This window comes from Ictalurus furcatus, chromosome 1 (assembly GCF_023375685.1).
Source record: "Ictalurus furcatus strain D&B chromosome 1, Billie_1.0, whole genome shotgun sequence".
Classification (NCBI taxonomy): domain Eukaryota; kingdom Metazoa; phylum Chordata; class Actinopteri; order Siluriformes; family Ictaluridae; genus Ictalurus; species Ictalurus furcatus.
Window position 1 is genome coordinate 17337690 of NC_071255.1, and position 14864 is coordinate 17352553.

General features: G+C 39.2%; 1 protein-coding gene across 2 annotated transcripts in view; it reads right to left on the reverse strand.

Moving 5' to 3' along the window:
* The window catches only part of zyx (zyxin), a 19470-nt gene extending 9995 nt beyond the window's left edge, over positions 1–9475 (reverse strand). The window contains exons 1-2 of one of the 2 annotated variants that reach the window (XM_053630145.1): positions 9247–9475; positions 346–583 (exon numbers count right to left, since the gene is read on the reverse strand). In XM_053630145.1, coding sequence (XP_053486120.1) covers positions 346–577 — 232 coding nt within the window. In that variant the 5' untranslated portion in view covers positions 578–583; positions 9247–9475. The other variant, XM_053630153.1, reaches the window with a different exon arrangement.
* Positions 9476–14864: the final 5389 nt, after the last annotated feature.

The window sequence follows — 14864 nt, forward strand, 5'->3', positions numbered from 1 at the left end:
ATAAAAATTTTGGAAACATTTAAGTGAAAAATTCAAGTTTTTCAGCCCTAGTCTGCTCTCTGTGATGGAGGCAGGGCTTAGGCAGCGCTTCCCATGTCAACAACTCAGAGAATGATCATATCTTTCACACGTGTGCCTTGTTACCACAAGACCTATCCACATAGCTAGGAATTTATATTCAGCTTTGATGCTCATTGAATATGAGAATTGAATATGGAATTTGCTGCCAATTCTGAACAATCCATACCAGTCATCCCATAATATGTGTCATATGGTATTTTCACCCAAAATAATGAAGTCCCTAAATGGTGACAGAAATGAGAATATTTGAAAAGGCAGACTTACCATCGCTAATGGACGAAAGAGGTGGTGGAATCTCGCCAACCCGACCAACTGTAGCTGTGCTTGCAATTGACGAGGAGAAGGTTGGAGGCTGTGATTGGTTAGACAATCCTTTTGGTCGAGGAGGGGCCACGGAGGCAAACTTTTTCGGCTGATTGTAGAAAGAAGGCGCGTTGACTTGGAAAGACAGGGAAGAAGTTACAATTAAGGGCTTACTGCCATTGGAGTCCTCCATCTTGTTCTGTGTAAATAGGGAAAAATAACAGGTAAAGAAAAGCCATTCTAGCCATTTGCCCATAGATTCTTTTCTTTTTCATGGCATTAGCACACTCAAATTACTGAAGAAATTATTTCTGACAGTCTGAATGATGGAAAAACACTTCCACCAACAAAAAAGCCATTTGTAAGACTATTACTCCAAATTGGGTCATGACTCAAGGCTACAAGTTTCATTTACTTTCACTGAAATGATGGGAGATGAAGGTGCTGAGTCATTCAGGTTGCGTGTGTCAATGCGTTTGCGATCCCTTTTTCCACATAAGAGTACAGCAAAGAGCACTACACTATTAAAAAAGGTAAAGTCATCAGAGAGGGCAAAGCTCCTTCCTGCAGCATTTCTACCGTTTATCCACTGAATAGACTAAACTTGTACTGACCCCGAGTCTGTTCGTAATAGCATCAGTATAGAGGATAACTAATCTGAATATAGCGTGACTGCTGTATTTCATTTACTCTTGGCTTTCCCACTTGTTTATCTTTAGATTTTGAGATGGTTTCTTGGTTGTTTGAGTTGTTCATGTCTGCGGTTTCATTTCCAGCTTGTTTTGGGAATGTAACTCATCCATGAAGTCATTTTTCATTGTTTTTTATTACAAATCTTTAAAACGATAGGGAAGAATTGAACTCTGACCAAAAAAAAAAAAAAAGATTTACATTGTAACATTTAACCTACATATTTTTCATACTACTAAAACTTTTGATAGATTATTCTCAAATCTACAGCGAACTCTGTTGTAAACAAGATACTGTTGTGATGATGTATGAAATGTGTGTTCATCCTCAGAGCAGTAGGCCTAGATCATAGCCTTGGATAGTGCAAACCTTTCAAATCACTCATTGTTTCTGAAATGTGGTTAACAATGGCAATACCACTTTATGCAGCCCTGCAATAGCAGTTTGATAGGGGGAACAGAGAAAATATGCAGGGAAGCACATTTACACATCTGCACCTCGACACAGGGAGAGAATGAGTAAGCGCAGCGTACAAACAGAAGCTTGCCTTATACAGTATGTCCATCACATATAAGCACATCACGTGTGCTTTGTGACATGGTGCATTAGGGATACACTCAGATAGGCTGTGGCATTCAAACAATGCTCGATTGGTTTTAGGGGGCCCAATTTATGCCAAGTAAACATTCCCCACACCATTACACACACCCCAATCAATCTGAACTGTTGACTCAGGCAGGTTGGGTCCATGGATTCATGCTGTTGATGCCAAATTCTGACCCATCTGCATGTCACAGCAGAAATCACAATTCATCAGACCGGGCAATGTGTTTTCAACCAATACCAGCTTACCCGGCCAAACTTTGGTGTGCATAAACCAGGCTGTAGCATGCAATGAAGCCAATGGGTCCAACTTACAAATGTCTACAATGCTGCAACCACAAGGAAGTGATTGCTTATGTTGTACTTAAAATTTCCCTTACATCATCTCTATTTCTGGAGACCTACCATCCTACAGAGCTTACTTCCAACACACCTGGCACTAATGTTCAAATGCTGCTGTGAAAGGCTTGTGATAAACAAGATAAGCTCTGTGGGGAAACCACAAGCCTTTCTTTCCAAACATTTTTAAATATTTCCATTGACAGTGTTCTGATGTTCTCAAGTGCAGATTTACAATGTTGAAAAACACCCCATTTTTGTACAGAGATTCTTTCAGTGGAAAAATAAATATGTACAAACTGATCCTCTAACTATGGTTACACAAGTAAAATAAAAACCCTCATTTTTGTTACACCAACGTGACAGTCATGCTATGCTCCAAGTCTTTCACAATTCATTAGTGGTAGTCATTTGTCACAACCAAGCTGAAGATCCAAAGTTAGGCAAATCAAAGCGATACTGCTGCATTAGTTGTTGATTCCCAGCATCAGCATGGCTCAGTGTCAAGCACTTCATGTTCTGGCATGAGTAAAACAGCAACATTTTCCAAAAGGCATTTCTGAAATGCTGAGGTCATAAAAACAAGGGGCAGAATTCTGCTCGCTCAGAGCTTGATATAGCAAACTCCGATATAAAAAGAGATTTAAGAACAGAGATCAGTACAGCATTTCAAAGTGCAGTGAGAAATAAAAAAGTGTTTGGGTGGGGGGACAACATCAAACCTCATTACTGAAACTTTCTCAGTGTACAGCTCTTGGGAAATTTCTTGGATCATGTTTATTTCATTAACTGGCATTCATCATCTAACGTTAAATGTTTAACGCAATGCGATCTTTCCCCCTCAGGGAAACCTATTAATATACAACTGACTTGCACTCATTTCTGCAAGGAACCTGTATATGAATGTGTACAGATGAGTCTCAAAATAGTGAGCACAAAATTACAAATCGCTAGCCCAAGCACCCAGGACAAACAGATTTCGTTTTCTTTAGCTTTTTGTTTGTAGTTGCTCGGCGAACAAGTAGGTTCAACAAGCCTACTTCCCAATGACTTTTGCAAACCAAAGTTTTTCATTTGGTATGCATGTTTAAATGTAATGCATTTCACATTGAGACATGCTTCAATGCTGTAATTATACGGTGTATAGTCTGGCTGATGGTTGAAGTTTTCTTTTTTGTCACCTTGAAAAACGCTAGTCAGACTCAAATATTTTTTACTTTCGATAGAAGAAGAGAACACCACAGTTCATAGATAAAATCAACAAACTGGTGAATTGTTGTAGAGGTCACAAAGACAATGTGGCATGCTACATTGTTATCAGGAGGAACTAGTTCTCTCTCTCTTCCCTAGGAATTCATACAATTGTTTGTTTCCCTTGGTCTGTATTAATGAATAGGGGTGTCATAATGCAAAAAAATGTGACTATGTGCATTGCGGGAATGTGCAACTCTATTAATTAATTCTATGTGGGTAATCGACATAGTATTAATTATGCATCTATTGTAATTAGATGGTTTGATTACAAATCTATGCAATTAAAAGCATATCACATGATCAGCCCAATAGCTCCGGATCACAATAATCAACATGTATTATGTGTTATATTGTTACCACTAAGAGAGCTCTTCCGTAGCTTTCAAATGACACTAGCCTCGTGCCACTGCAATCTACAGTGTCCGAGAAGGAGCTCGTGGAAATCTGGCATTTTAGAGGGTTAAAAGGACACCTCAGGTCCTGCCATGAAGCTCGTTATGTTTCAATCAATCATTTTCCCTGGCTCAGAGTCTTTGTTTATTCAATCAAACTTTTGGGAGAACTTATAAATGTTTATTTTTAAGATATGTTGACTCTGTGGTACATATTGTTCACAATATTAAATCTCTCTTCAAAGCAATTTTTGATTTATTTAATTTTATACAGACAGAAATTTATCATTTTAGTCATCATTTTAATTCACTCAAATTTTGTTAAAAATATTCAGAGAATTGAAGAAAGTGAAGCTCATATCGTGAATCGAACTATAACGGAGTGTATCGTTACACTCGTATTAATTAATGAACTGAATTAATGAGCTGGTCATATGATGTTACGTTCCGTCACCACATTTTAGACTATTCACTTAGGTATCCAAGTATCCAAAAGATATTACTGGGCAGCACACCAGAACTTCCACTTGCTTTGGGCATAAATAGCCATCTAACTCGCCATTAATGGCATGCTGCCTTAGGATCATCATGAGCCTTGTTATTATCCATAATGACAGCAAGTTTATGGTTCAGTCTTTCAGAGAGTTACCGATATGCACTGTATTCCACACAAGAATGAATTTTTAGTGTGAAAGTTTGTCTCTACAGCAAACAAGAATGTACATTATTCTTCTTCCATAACAAATGTGGAGGCACAGATCAGTAGCTACGATAATCACAATAGTTATAGATATAACAAGCATTACTTTTTTCTAAAGGCTATATCTTGTTTGCCGACTAAACTGAAATGCTGTTGGTTACAAACCTGAAAGACCAACACCAGCTTTCATGCTAGCATGCGTCTCCCTTGGCTTTAATACTGTTGTTGTAAAGTTCAGACATAATACCTTCTTCTATATTTTACTTTTAATAGGAAAACTTCCAGACAAACATACTGCTCTTTTTATGGCCAAACAGAAAATGTTGTGCAAACTTTAAAAACATTTCAACTTTAAACAGGCATGGACATCTAATACGATGCCATGAATTAAAGATAATGTTTCTGAAACTGGCGTGGTTCTTTATGCAAATTATGTAAGCACCAATTGCTGTTCAAATGGCCAAAAGGAAGCCTGCTGGTTTGGACCACAGAGGGTTATTATGAAAACCCCCTGATTGGACTCACGATGACCCTCTTCCCTTTAATCCATCCACTGCTTTGATCTCTGGAACAATCATTGTGTCTACACTTCTCTGTACTGCCTTCCAAACAACTTCTAAAAACAAGCCATGTGGATGTGAAGAATTATAGTGTAGGTCAGAGACCAAGATTCTCTGCTTTTGAATCATCACTGCAGCACACAGCTTCATGAACAGAACAACGTCAGTTTTGAAGAAAACCTAAATAAGTGAAAGATGAAGGTACAGATGAACTATTCAAACAGGTCAGCCAATATGAGGTGTGAGCCAGTTCTTGACCACTAGAGAAGTTATGCCAAGGATATATCCATGATTAACAAAATGAGAAGTGTTGTGAAGACTAAAATCAAATCCATGTCAGTAATGAGGAATCTGGGGATAGCTCTATGGTTCTTCTGGGCACAGATTCCTTACGTTTTCCTAATCTAAACCCCGCCTCTAACTTGGAAGGCAAGGCAATATACAGTTAAGATGTAACTATAGCATTCTTATCTTTTTCCTTTATCTTGTCAGAGACTGAATTATTCTGTTTGGCTGAAAACTGTATTAACATCAGGCATAACGCTACTGATTGTAAATGTGAAACATATGCTATACCAGCTGCAGTTCATTTTTTCTTTTTGACCCAACGCATTTTTCCGCACATTTCTTCAATTACGCTACATTATGCCAAACACTGGCTGATTCATTGCTCGTCAAATTTCTAAATGTAATGAATAATCCTCTGAAAAGTCTGGCATACCCTCAATTTTGCACCTTATAGATGCAACATGTGTCACATACAAAGAGTCTTTCATAACAGTTTCCTAACATTTACGTTGACTGAGCATGAAGCATTGGTACTATTTAGAGAACAATCCTGAGAAGTTGAACAAAAAAAAGTGCCCTCTGCCCTGTCAAAAAGGACTTCAACGTGATCCACAGGCTTTTTAAAACACATTCTTTTGTATGCATGCACCCAGACCAAGCCAATTTCAGAGAAGAACTAGCTTCAGTGTAGTTCCGTTTGTTAAATTGGAAGTGTAAAGTTCCCCTTAACAAACAACACATTGAGAACCTGTTGCTCCATTAGTGATCGTGTTACACACATCTAACTTCTCCATCTGATCGGCTGTTTGTGGCTTCATAAATCGCCTCACCCGGGATAAATCTAGCCTGCTAATATTACATGCCAAAATTATTTGGATTAAACAACTTAGGCATGTCAACATGACGTCAACATCATTGAGATTACTGAGGATGGTACCACTTAAAAACCACGAAGATGGCTTTGGACCACAACTGATATGAAGAGTTGTACTATGATAGCTTTCGGACAGCAATTTTGCACTGAAGCCTCCATCAGTAAACAGTGGATAAGTTCAACAAAGCAGACTCCATGTGAAAACTAAAATGAATTTCCTGGTTACACAACTGCCATTTCGAACACAGTACACAGTTATAGAAGGGAATTATGTATAAATGCACTATCCGTTGTTCACCAGATGAAAATGGGTTCCCTTTCGAGTCTGGTTCCTCTTAAGGTTTCTTCCTCAAATCCTCTCAGGGAGAAGCTTGCCTCTGGCTTGCTCATTGGGGGTTAATTCATACAGTTAAAAATGTATATCTTGAATGTATTTGTTTCTATAAAACTGCTTTGTGACAATGTCCATTGTTGAAAGTGCTATACAAATAAAACTGAACTTCATTCAATGCCTGGTCAGTGGGAATACTTTGGATGGATGTGTAAATAGGTGTTGGCAGAAAATCATACACATTTCATTATGAGCACATTTGTGCTCATGCAATGAATGTCCCAAATATGGAAAAATAGTTACTGACCTAATGGAATGTTAGACTTTTTGTGTGTGTGTGAGAGAGAGTGAGAGCGAGAGAGAGAAAATGAAGGATTAGGGTGTGGAAGCAGAAACAGCTGTAATGTAAATGTTCCAAAAGCCTTGCACTGTCTCATATGAGCCTTTCCTTTGCTTTAATGAATATTCCATACTTGTCGTTACTTTAGTCCATTACCCGGAAAATATTCCATTGTTCATTTGTCTTTGGGTTTTTGGATGCGTGTGGTTAAACGTCAACAACACTTCCCTGCTACTAATTTTACTGTTTACTATACTAATTTTCCCTGTTTCTAATATCTGGTACAAACTGTGAAACAGCAGAGATTGTGACATTTACTATCACTTCCATGTGTTACGACTGCACCTGTTGAGAAGCTTTTAAGCAATATGCCATTTCTGAAGGTTTTATTGCAGTCATGTCTCAGAAAAGGAAGTAAAATATATCTGCTCACTTATATTGGTATGACACAAGACAAAAGGTCATCTGTGCATTGGCATCTCACTTTGTTTGACAGGCGAGAATCCACTCCAGCTTAGTCTTGCTGCTGCTGATGCACACAGTCGCAGACGTAAACTTTACAGAGTAGACTTGTCCGTCTTTGGGAACGTGTGGAATCACAGCTGCTCGGGTTATGGGACTTCTGATGGCATCATTCCAGAGTAGTTCACTAGAAACCTTCCAGACTCAAGTTCAATCTTGTTGCCTTGCAGTTGTATTACAGATTGAAAAGGGGAACTTCCTACACACGGTACCACATCAAGAACGCGTAAAGTCTAACGGGGGGGGGGGGGGGGGGGGGGGGGTGTTGGGGGAACTAATTCTGGGTGAATATCGCATTGTATTCAGAGATTAAACCCCTTCATACCTTTACCCTACATCATGAGCAACAATGACAGCATGAGTCTTGCTTTCTTCACCATGACGTAAGCATTAGCAAGCAGAGGACAACCTGGCAGGCGGCTGTTAATCACATCGCCGGGTTGTAAGTGACTAATCAGTGTACCAGACAGTTTCCTGTTCCAGGATTTAAAGAAAAAAAAAAAACCCCACATAGTATCTGTCGGTAAATGCACCTGTACTACGGGTGCCAGAGTCAGTGAGATGTTATCTGCAGAGTTTTCAGTGTTTACATGCAGGAAAGTCCTCAGTGTGAAGTGTGACTGAAATGGGCTATTAGAGCTGACCTGTAACAAAAAGCCATACAGATGATAATCTCTCTCTGTCTGGTTGTCTAGTGTGTTAATGGCACTCACACACACTGGATTAATTTAATAAGTAGGTTGGAGGAGATCCTGCAGCCCCTGAGGGAAAGCTCAAATTTTTGACTGATATGAGCTAAATAAAAGACTAAAAGCAGAGGAGTCAACTGTTATCATTCCCACATTCATTCCATCTTTATCACATCACAGACCAGTTTTCCCCCAGATAAGACACTAGGTGAACAGTCTACTGAAGCCGAGGCAGAAGTTCAGGAAAGCAGAAACTGGCCTTATATGGAGATCTCACTACTACTCAACTAAAAGCTAAGTTCCCTGCCAACACAACAGCAAGACAGAACAGAAGCAGTACTAGCTGTATGTTATTGCTAATACAGTTCATTCTTTGCGCTTCATTAATTCTACGCCAGTTTTTTTATTTTCTTCCTCTTTCCATTTGATTTTTTTTTTTATTGTACCTGGGAAACCGAGCTAATCTCAAACCATTCGTCCCTGCCCCACCCATCCTTACCTTCTCGCCGTTGCACACAGCTTAACTGCTCAAAATAGCACAATTATCGCTTGCCAAGCAAACGGAGTTTCTCACTCGGACAGACCAAAAGCCTCGGATAAAACGCGTGTCTTTACAGGTACAGAGTTAGCAGACGATGCTACAAACAGCCTCATTTAATTTCATATACAGCTTGCTAGGACATGCCTACGCGGACACTGGTAGCATTGCTGTGCAAAGTGCTATAAAGATGACTGGACGCAAGGCAGCTTTACAAAAATAACACAAGACACTTACTTCAGTGTTGCTTTCTGGAGCAGTTTAGCTAAGCAATGGTATCGCACGCCAAACTACACAAATGCTGAAATACACTTCCCTTGATTCCCCTTAAACCGCTCCCCGAAGCTAACTCCACCCTTTGGGTCACTGTGTGGTTAAATCAAGCGGTTAGCTAGCATCACACAGGCTTGCCATTGCGTTGTCCTGGCCGCTCTGGAAGAAATGAAGGCTCCTCCACCTGGATACGTGCCTGTAGGAACTTTTCCTCAGCAATGTACACTTACTTCCGGTTTAGCTTCCGTGTTTTCCACGAATCCAGTGAGACACTGATGAACAGTGGAAGTCTGGGCTTCATATTCGGTGAAAACAACACGAGAATGCAGTATAATAGTCCTGCCAAAACTGTCTCAAATACATCATTTCAGGGAAAGCCATGAAGCATAATACTACAAAATGGGTTTAAAGTTCCAGTAATAAAATAATGGAGAAAAGGCTGAGATTCTTGACCTGGTTCTAAGCTTACCTCTTTGTCAGAGCAGGCTCCTTGAATGTCTCCCAGCCCAGAGATAAAAAGTTGTCCCTTTTAATGCTCTTTCTCTTGCTCTCTCTCTCCCACACACACACACAGTTCCTGTATTACTGTTATACCCTCCCCCTATTTGTGCAAAGGAATGACACCATCCCTCCAAACAAGTTCTTTCTCGTCCCCCTTCACCCCTGCCAGGTTTATTACACGCCATGCATTCTCTCTCTATCCCTCTTGGCCTCTCCTCTTCTCCCTCTTTCTTTTCCTCTCAGGATTCTTTAAACATTCTTCATTCGATGACATCAGCCCTGCCTGCCTTTCCTTGTAAGGGCAGAGTGAGTGAGAGAGCCAGAGAGAGTGAAAGATAAGGTTGGGAATTGATTGGACACAGACAGAGCAAAGGTTTGGCAGAAGAGAAGTTAGGAAGAATGCTGTACTTAAATCAACTCCAAAACAAAGATGATTTCTCTGAAATAATCTTCATACTGCATTGTTAATCGTCCTGCAACAGCAGGGAACTTTTGGACACGTCTTACCAAGCGTATTCCTCTGCTCATATTGCAAGCTCCAACTGTAATGAGAAACACACGAGGTCATCTAAAACATAATAACATTTTTCTTATTAACCAAACATGGGCATCCACTTAAAGTAAACGGGAACAGTGTGCTGTTAGAAAGTTAAACTCAATAAAAGATCAGGGTTTTTTTTTCTCTCCACTGCATATATTATCATGGATCCATGCCAGTTAAAACACAGATAAGGATGTGACATTACAATGCCACAATTGTCAAGCCCAATTCCACCCATCCTGCAAATCTGCTACCTCTGCATCACACTTCCTTAAGAGACGTATTAAGTTTTCAGGTGTATTTTTCCTTACAATCACCTGGAAAATATCTTGATCCTGCACAAATCCGATCCACAGACAGCCAGACTGATGCAACGGACTGCTACTTTTCAAAAACAACAACCCTTTATTAAAGCTAATGTTTGGCTTACTTCATATGAAAAAGCAACAGCAAGGATTAGCCACTAGTGAATGGCTCAAATAAGATATTTTAATATCTACCAGTATCACTGTATTCTTCTTCTTTTTTTAAACAAAAGAACATTTAGAGTTTCTTCAGCAAAATCTGTTGTTGGGGAACAAGGTCAGTGGTCAGGTTTCCCCTGAGACAGAGAGGTAGAAGGTTTGCAGCCAAACTGTAGATGACGCTCCCCAGCAGGAGGCCTTCTGGAGTGTTGCCAAAACCCGGCTCTGGAAAACCAGCCACCCCCTCTCCAACTATGACTCATTGTGTGCGCTCATACTGTATCTCTCAGCTTGATTCCCATTTCCTCATTCAGTTCTTTCTAGCTCAGAGGGAGGTGAGTTTGTCGCAGTGGTTCTTTTTCAGATCTCATCTGTCTCTGTCTTTCCCTGCTGGGAGTATTCATAATGCTCATGAGCTGCCTTGTGCATGTACTGCTCTCTTATAGAGACAGTCATGCATAGACTCATGTTCACTTTCAGTGAGTTAGATTTGCTAACTTCAGCACATAACTACATATATGATCACCCATAGCCAAATCACCCTCAGAAAGACCTTATGTTGTCTAATTGATGTCCACCTAACTGCTCTGACATTCCCATACTTAGTTATGATTCATGGAAGGCAATATATCATTGCAATTGCTAGCTTTGTCCACCAGATGTCAGCCCAGAATTCTTTTGTCCTAAACAGATTTAATTAAAGCCAGTCCGAGAGGTCAACAACACCATATGGTTTTAGTGCTTCCCCTCCTCTGGTGCAACTGACACGTTCCAGGACATGACTTCAGGGAAAAGAATGAAAAGAGGCCCCTGCAATGGACCCGCCGTCCCATCCAGAGAGTATTTCAACTTCCCGCCCAATGGCTTCAGATTCACTGCGACCCTGACCAGGACAAAGCAGTTAATGAGGGTGAATGAATGAATGGATGGAAAGTGGTGCAAGCAAAGTGTATATATGTACAGTGCAGGAAATCTACTGATGTACAGATGAGTTTAAGGAAGGAGTGGACAGATGGCATGACCTGATACTGGGAGTCAGTCTGGTATGACCAACATGTGGAATTCTAGATGAGCTGACAGGAAATGGAGGGTAACAGAGAAAAAGAGAGAGAGCATGAATTATGGAGGAAAGATAGGACCTCCCAAAGCATACTGTTTTAGTTTTCTCTCTCTCTCTCTCTCTCTCTCTCTCCCACACACACACACACACACACACACACACACGCACGAAAAGAAGAGACGTTGTCTGTGTATGTGTGTGTGCAGATTTAGAATAGGAAGAGGATGACATGTATGTGAAGGGCTTATTCATTCATTCATTAATCCAGTATTATTCAAACCTCACAAAATTTTATATTTTTTGCATTGTTTGTATAAATCTGATGATGGATATAGAGGATATGGTATTCGTAATTATAGAGGATAGAGTAGGTTCTTCATTTGTGTGTCTGTGTGTTCTGTAATGCAGTTATCAATACAGGTATATCAGCTTTCTTCTTACCAGGAGCAGATCTAGGATTTATTTTTTTCATTGAGGGGGCTGGTGTGGCAAGGGGGTTACACAGGCAGTAACAGCATGGACAATGAGGCAACAGGAGGTGGTTCAGCAAAGCATATACAGTTGCAATCAAAATTATTCAATCCTCATTGCAAATAAGGTTTACTGTCTAAATTTACAGACTTTCAGCTGTTTGCAATGAACAAATCAAACAAAAGCAATTGAAATAGTTTAACACAACAAATGCTTCAAGTGGTTTCCCCAAATTCAACTGAAAATGAGACTTATAATGACTTCTCCAGTCTCTAACTTATTCTCTATCTTTAGTACTCAGTAGAGCACTCTTTTGCTTTTATGACCTGCTGCAAATGAGATGCATAGCTTCTGGCAGCGATCCTGAGGAATCTTCCTCATGAGCAATAGTCTCCAGTTCAGTAATATTCTTGGGTTTGCGTGCTGCAACTGCCTTCTTCAAATCCCACCAGAGATTTTCTATGGGGTTCAAGTCAGGTGACTGTGATGGCCCTGTAGAATCTTCCAGGACTTCTTCTACAACCAAGCCTTGGTGGAATATGAGGTATGCTTGGGATCATTGATCTGATGGAAGGTCCAGTGATGCCCAAGGTTCAGCTTCCTCACAGATGGCATGATGTTTTCTCTTAGGATTTCCTGATACTTCAATGAATCCATCTTGCCTTCTACACGCTGCAGGTTTCCAGTGCCAGAGGAGGCAAAGCAGCCCCAGAGCATCACCGAGCCACCACCATGCTTGACTGTGGACAGAGTGTCCACACTCATTCTGGTGCCTGTTGCAACCCAGTCTTGCTGCAGGTCTTTTGCAGTCACTTGAGGGTTTTTCACAACCTGTTGTCTCAGAAATCTGGTTGCAGCCGTTGATAGCTTCCTTTTTCTGCCCCGTCTAGGTATTTCATACATTTTCTACCTCTCGCCAGTTCAGGTATTTCCAGGTATATGTGTTCCAACTCAAGCATACCTGGTAACACTAATGAAGCCCTTGATTAGTTGCAACAGGTGTGTTTGAGAAAACACCTGTTTTGCATATTTGTGCTGTTGTGAGGGATTCCATTCAGGGGGTTGAAAAATTTTGAGACTGGAGAAATCATTATAAGTTGCATTTTCAGTTGAATTTGGGGAAACCATTTGAAGCATTCATTGTGTCGAACTATTTCAATTGCTTTTGTTTGATTTGTTCATTGCAAACAGCTGAAAGTCTGTACATTTTGACAATAAACCTGATTTGCAGTGAGGGTTGAATAATTTTGATTGCAACTGTACTGTACATGCAGTATGTGGTGGGTTCATAAAATTTTGCAGATTTGTTCATGCATTACGTGCCCCAGACTGTACCAAAGCAAATGGCCAATAACTCCTTAGTTCCGACATGAGAAGCCCCCCCAAAATGTCCAGAATCTATCCACCAAGTTTTCAAACCTGGCTTGCTTAAACTTCATTTCTTCTCATTTATCTTGCATTAAAGTGAATGTGTGAAAAGTATGATATCTAAACTCTTCTTGTTAAAGAACACACTTTTTAGATTGTTAAACTGCTTTAAATCATGTGAGGGTATGAGAAATAAATCCCTTTGAATTAGTTCATACTATTACTACTACTACTACTACTACTACTACTACTACTAATAATAATAATAATAATGGTAAAAACAGGGTATTTATGATAAAACACATTAAAGGGCAATGTAAGAAAAAACATTTTCCAGGTGATTTTATAATTGCAGTGCCATTTAGCCCTTAAAAATCAAACATTCTTTTTGTTGATTATTTTTTAACCATTCAAAATACGTGTTCACCTTAGTCTCAGACAAATTCATTATTATTATTATTATTATTATTATTATTATTATTATTATCATTATTATTATTTTGCTGACAATGGCTGCATGTTGCTGTTAAATAAATAACAGAGTTGAAAGGTCATTCTAATAATTTTCTTAATTTCTTTAAATTAATCTGTACATGTGCAAAATGACCTTGTCAGTCAATTTCACAATTGAACTGTTCAATTCAACAGGGCTGGGACAGTCAAAATCACTGTTTTCATAATGCTGTAAATACATGTTTTAAATTATATATGTGAATTATTCACAAAGGCTTGAGAAGGACACTACACCTGTGTTTAAAATGTTTTTTTTTTTTTACTTTTACTTTACATTACATTACATATATGTATTAAAATGAAGATGTATTCTCAAGTGCATTATACAGGATACCTGTGATTTACAGCCAGCACTATCTGTCAGAGCCATGCTGTTATAGAAAATCTGACCAACCAGAATAATTTAATTGTGCTTCACACTGGGGCCATGTCACACCATGTCTTTGATTGCTTTTTTATAACTACATATCCTGTCGTGCTTTATTTCTTTCTTATAATTTCTATTTACCAAAGAAAGATTAGAAAGACCGCACTTTTTGTGCAGAAAACTGTGCTGTCACTGTAGGGTGCATTCTCTCATTCTCTTTTTCCTTCTCCACCCTGTGCAGTGTGTGTGTGTGTGTGTGTGTGTGTGTGTGTGTGTGTGTGTGTGTGTGTGTGTATAGCAATCGCATAACTGTGTGCTTAATGCTGTGTGTAAGAAGTGGTGCTCATTATCACGCCATCCTTGGACGCAGTTGTGCGCAGATTCAAGCAATGAATCAGCAGTATGAATTTTCCTCAGCTTGATTGTCTGCAAGCTCCACATGACAGTAAAGATTGATTTATTTTCCAATAGTGTAATGTATGACTCATATATTATTAATTTAATAATAATATAAAAATGTGCATGCAATAAAATCATACTCAGTTTGTGTACAACGTATAAATATAACAAAGGTACAAAAACACATGTAGTTGATATTATAATCAGAATAGGAATTATTAGCAGTACATTTTGACTGTCAGTCATATTTGAATCATTTGAATAACAGGTGAGATTTTTTTATTTTATTATTATTATTTTTTACAATTAATTCCTTCTGTATAAGAGATTTATAGCCATGTCAGCCATGCAGGTTTATATATAATGCAGCCTGAGTTGTGTGTAGGAGGTATGGAAGAAATGT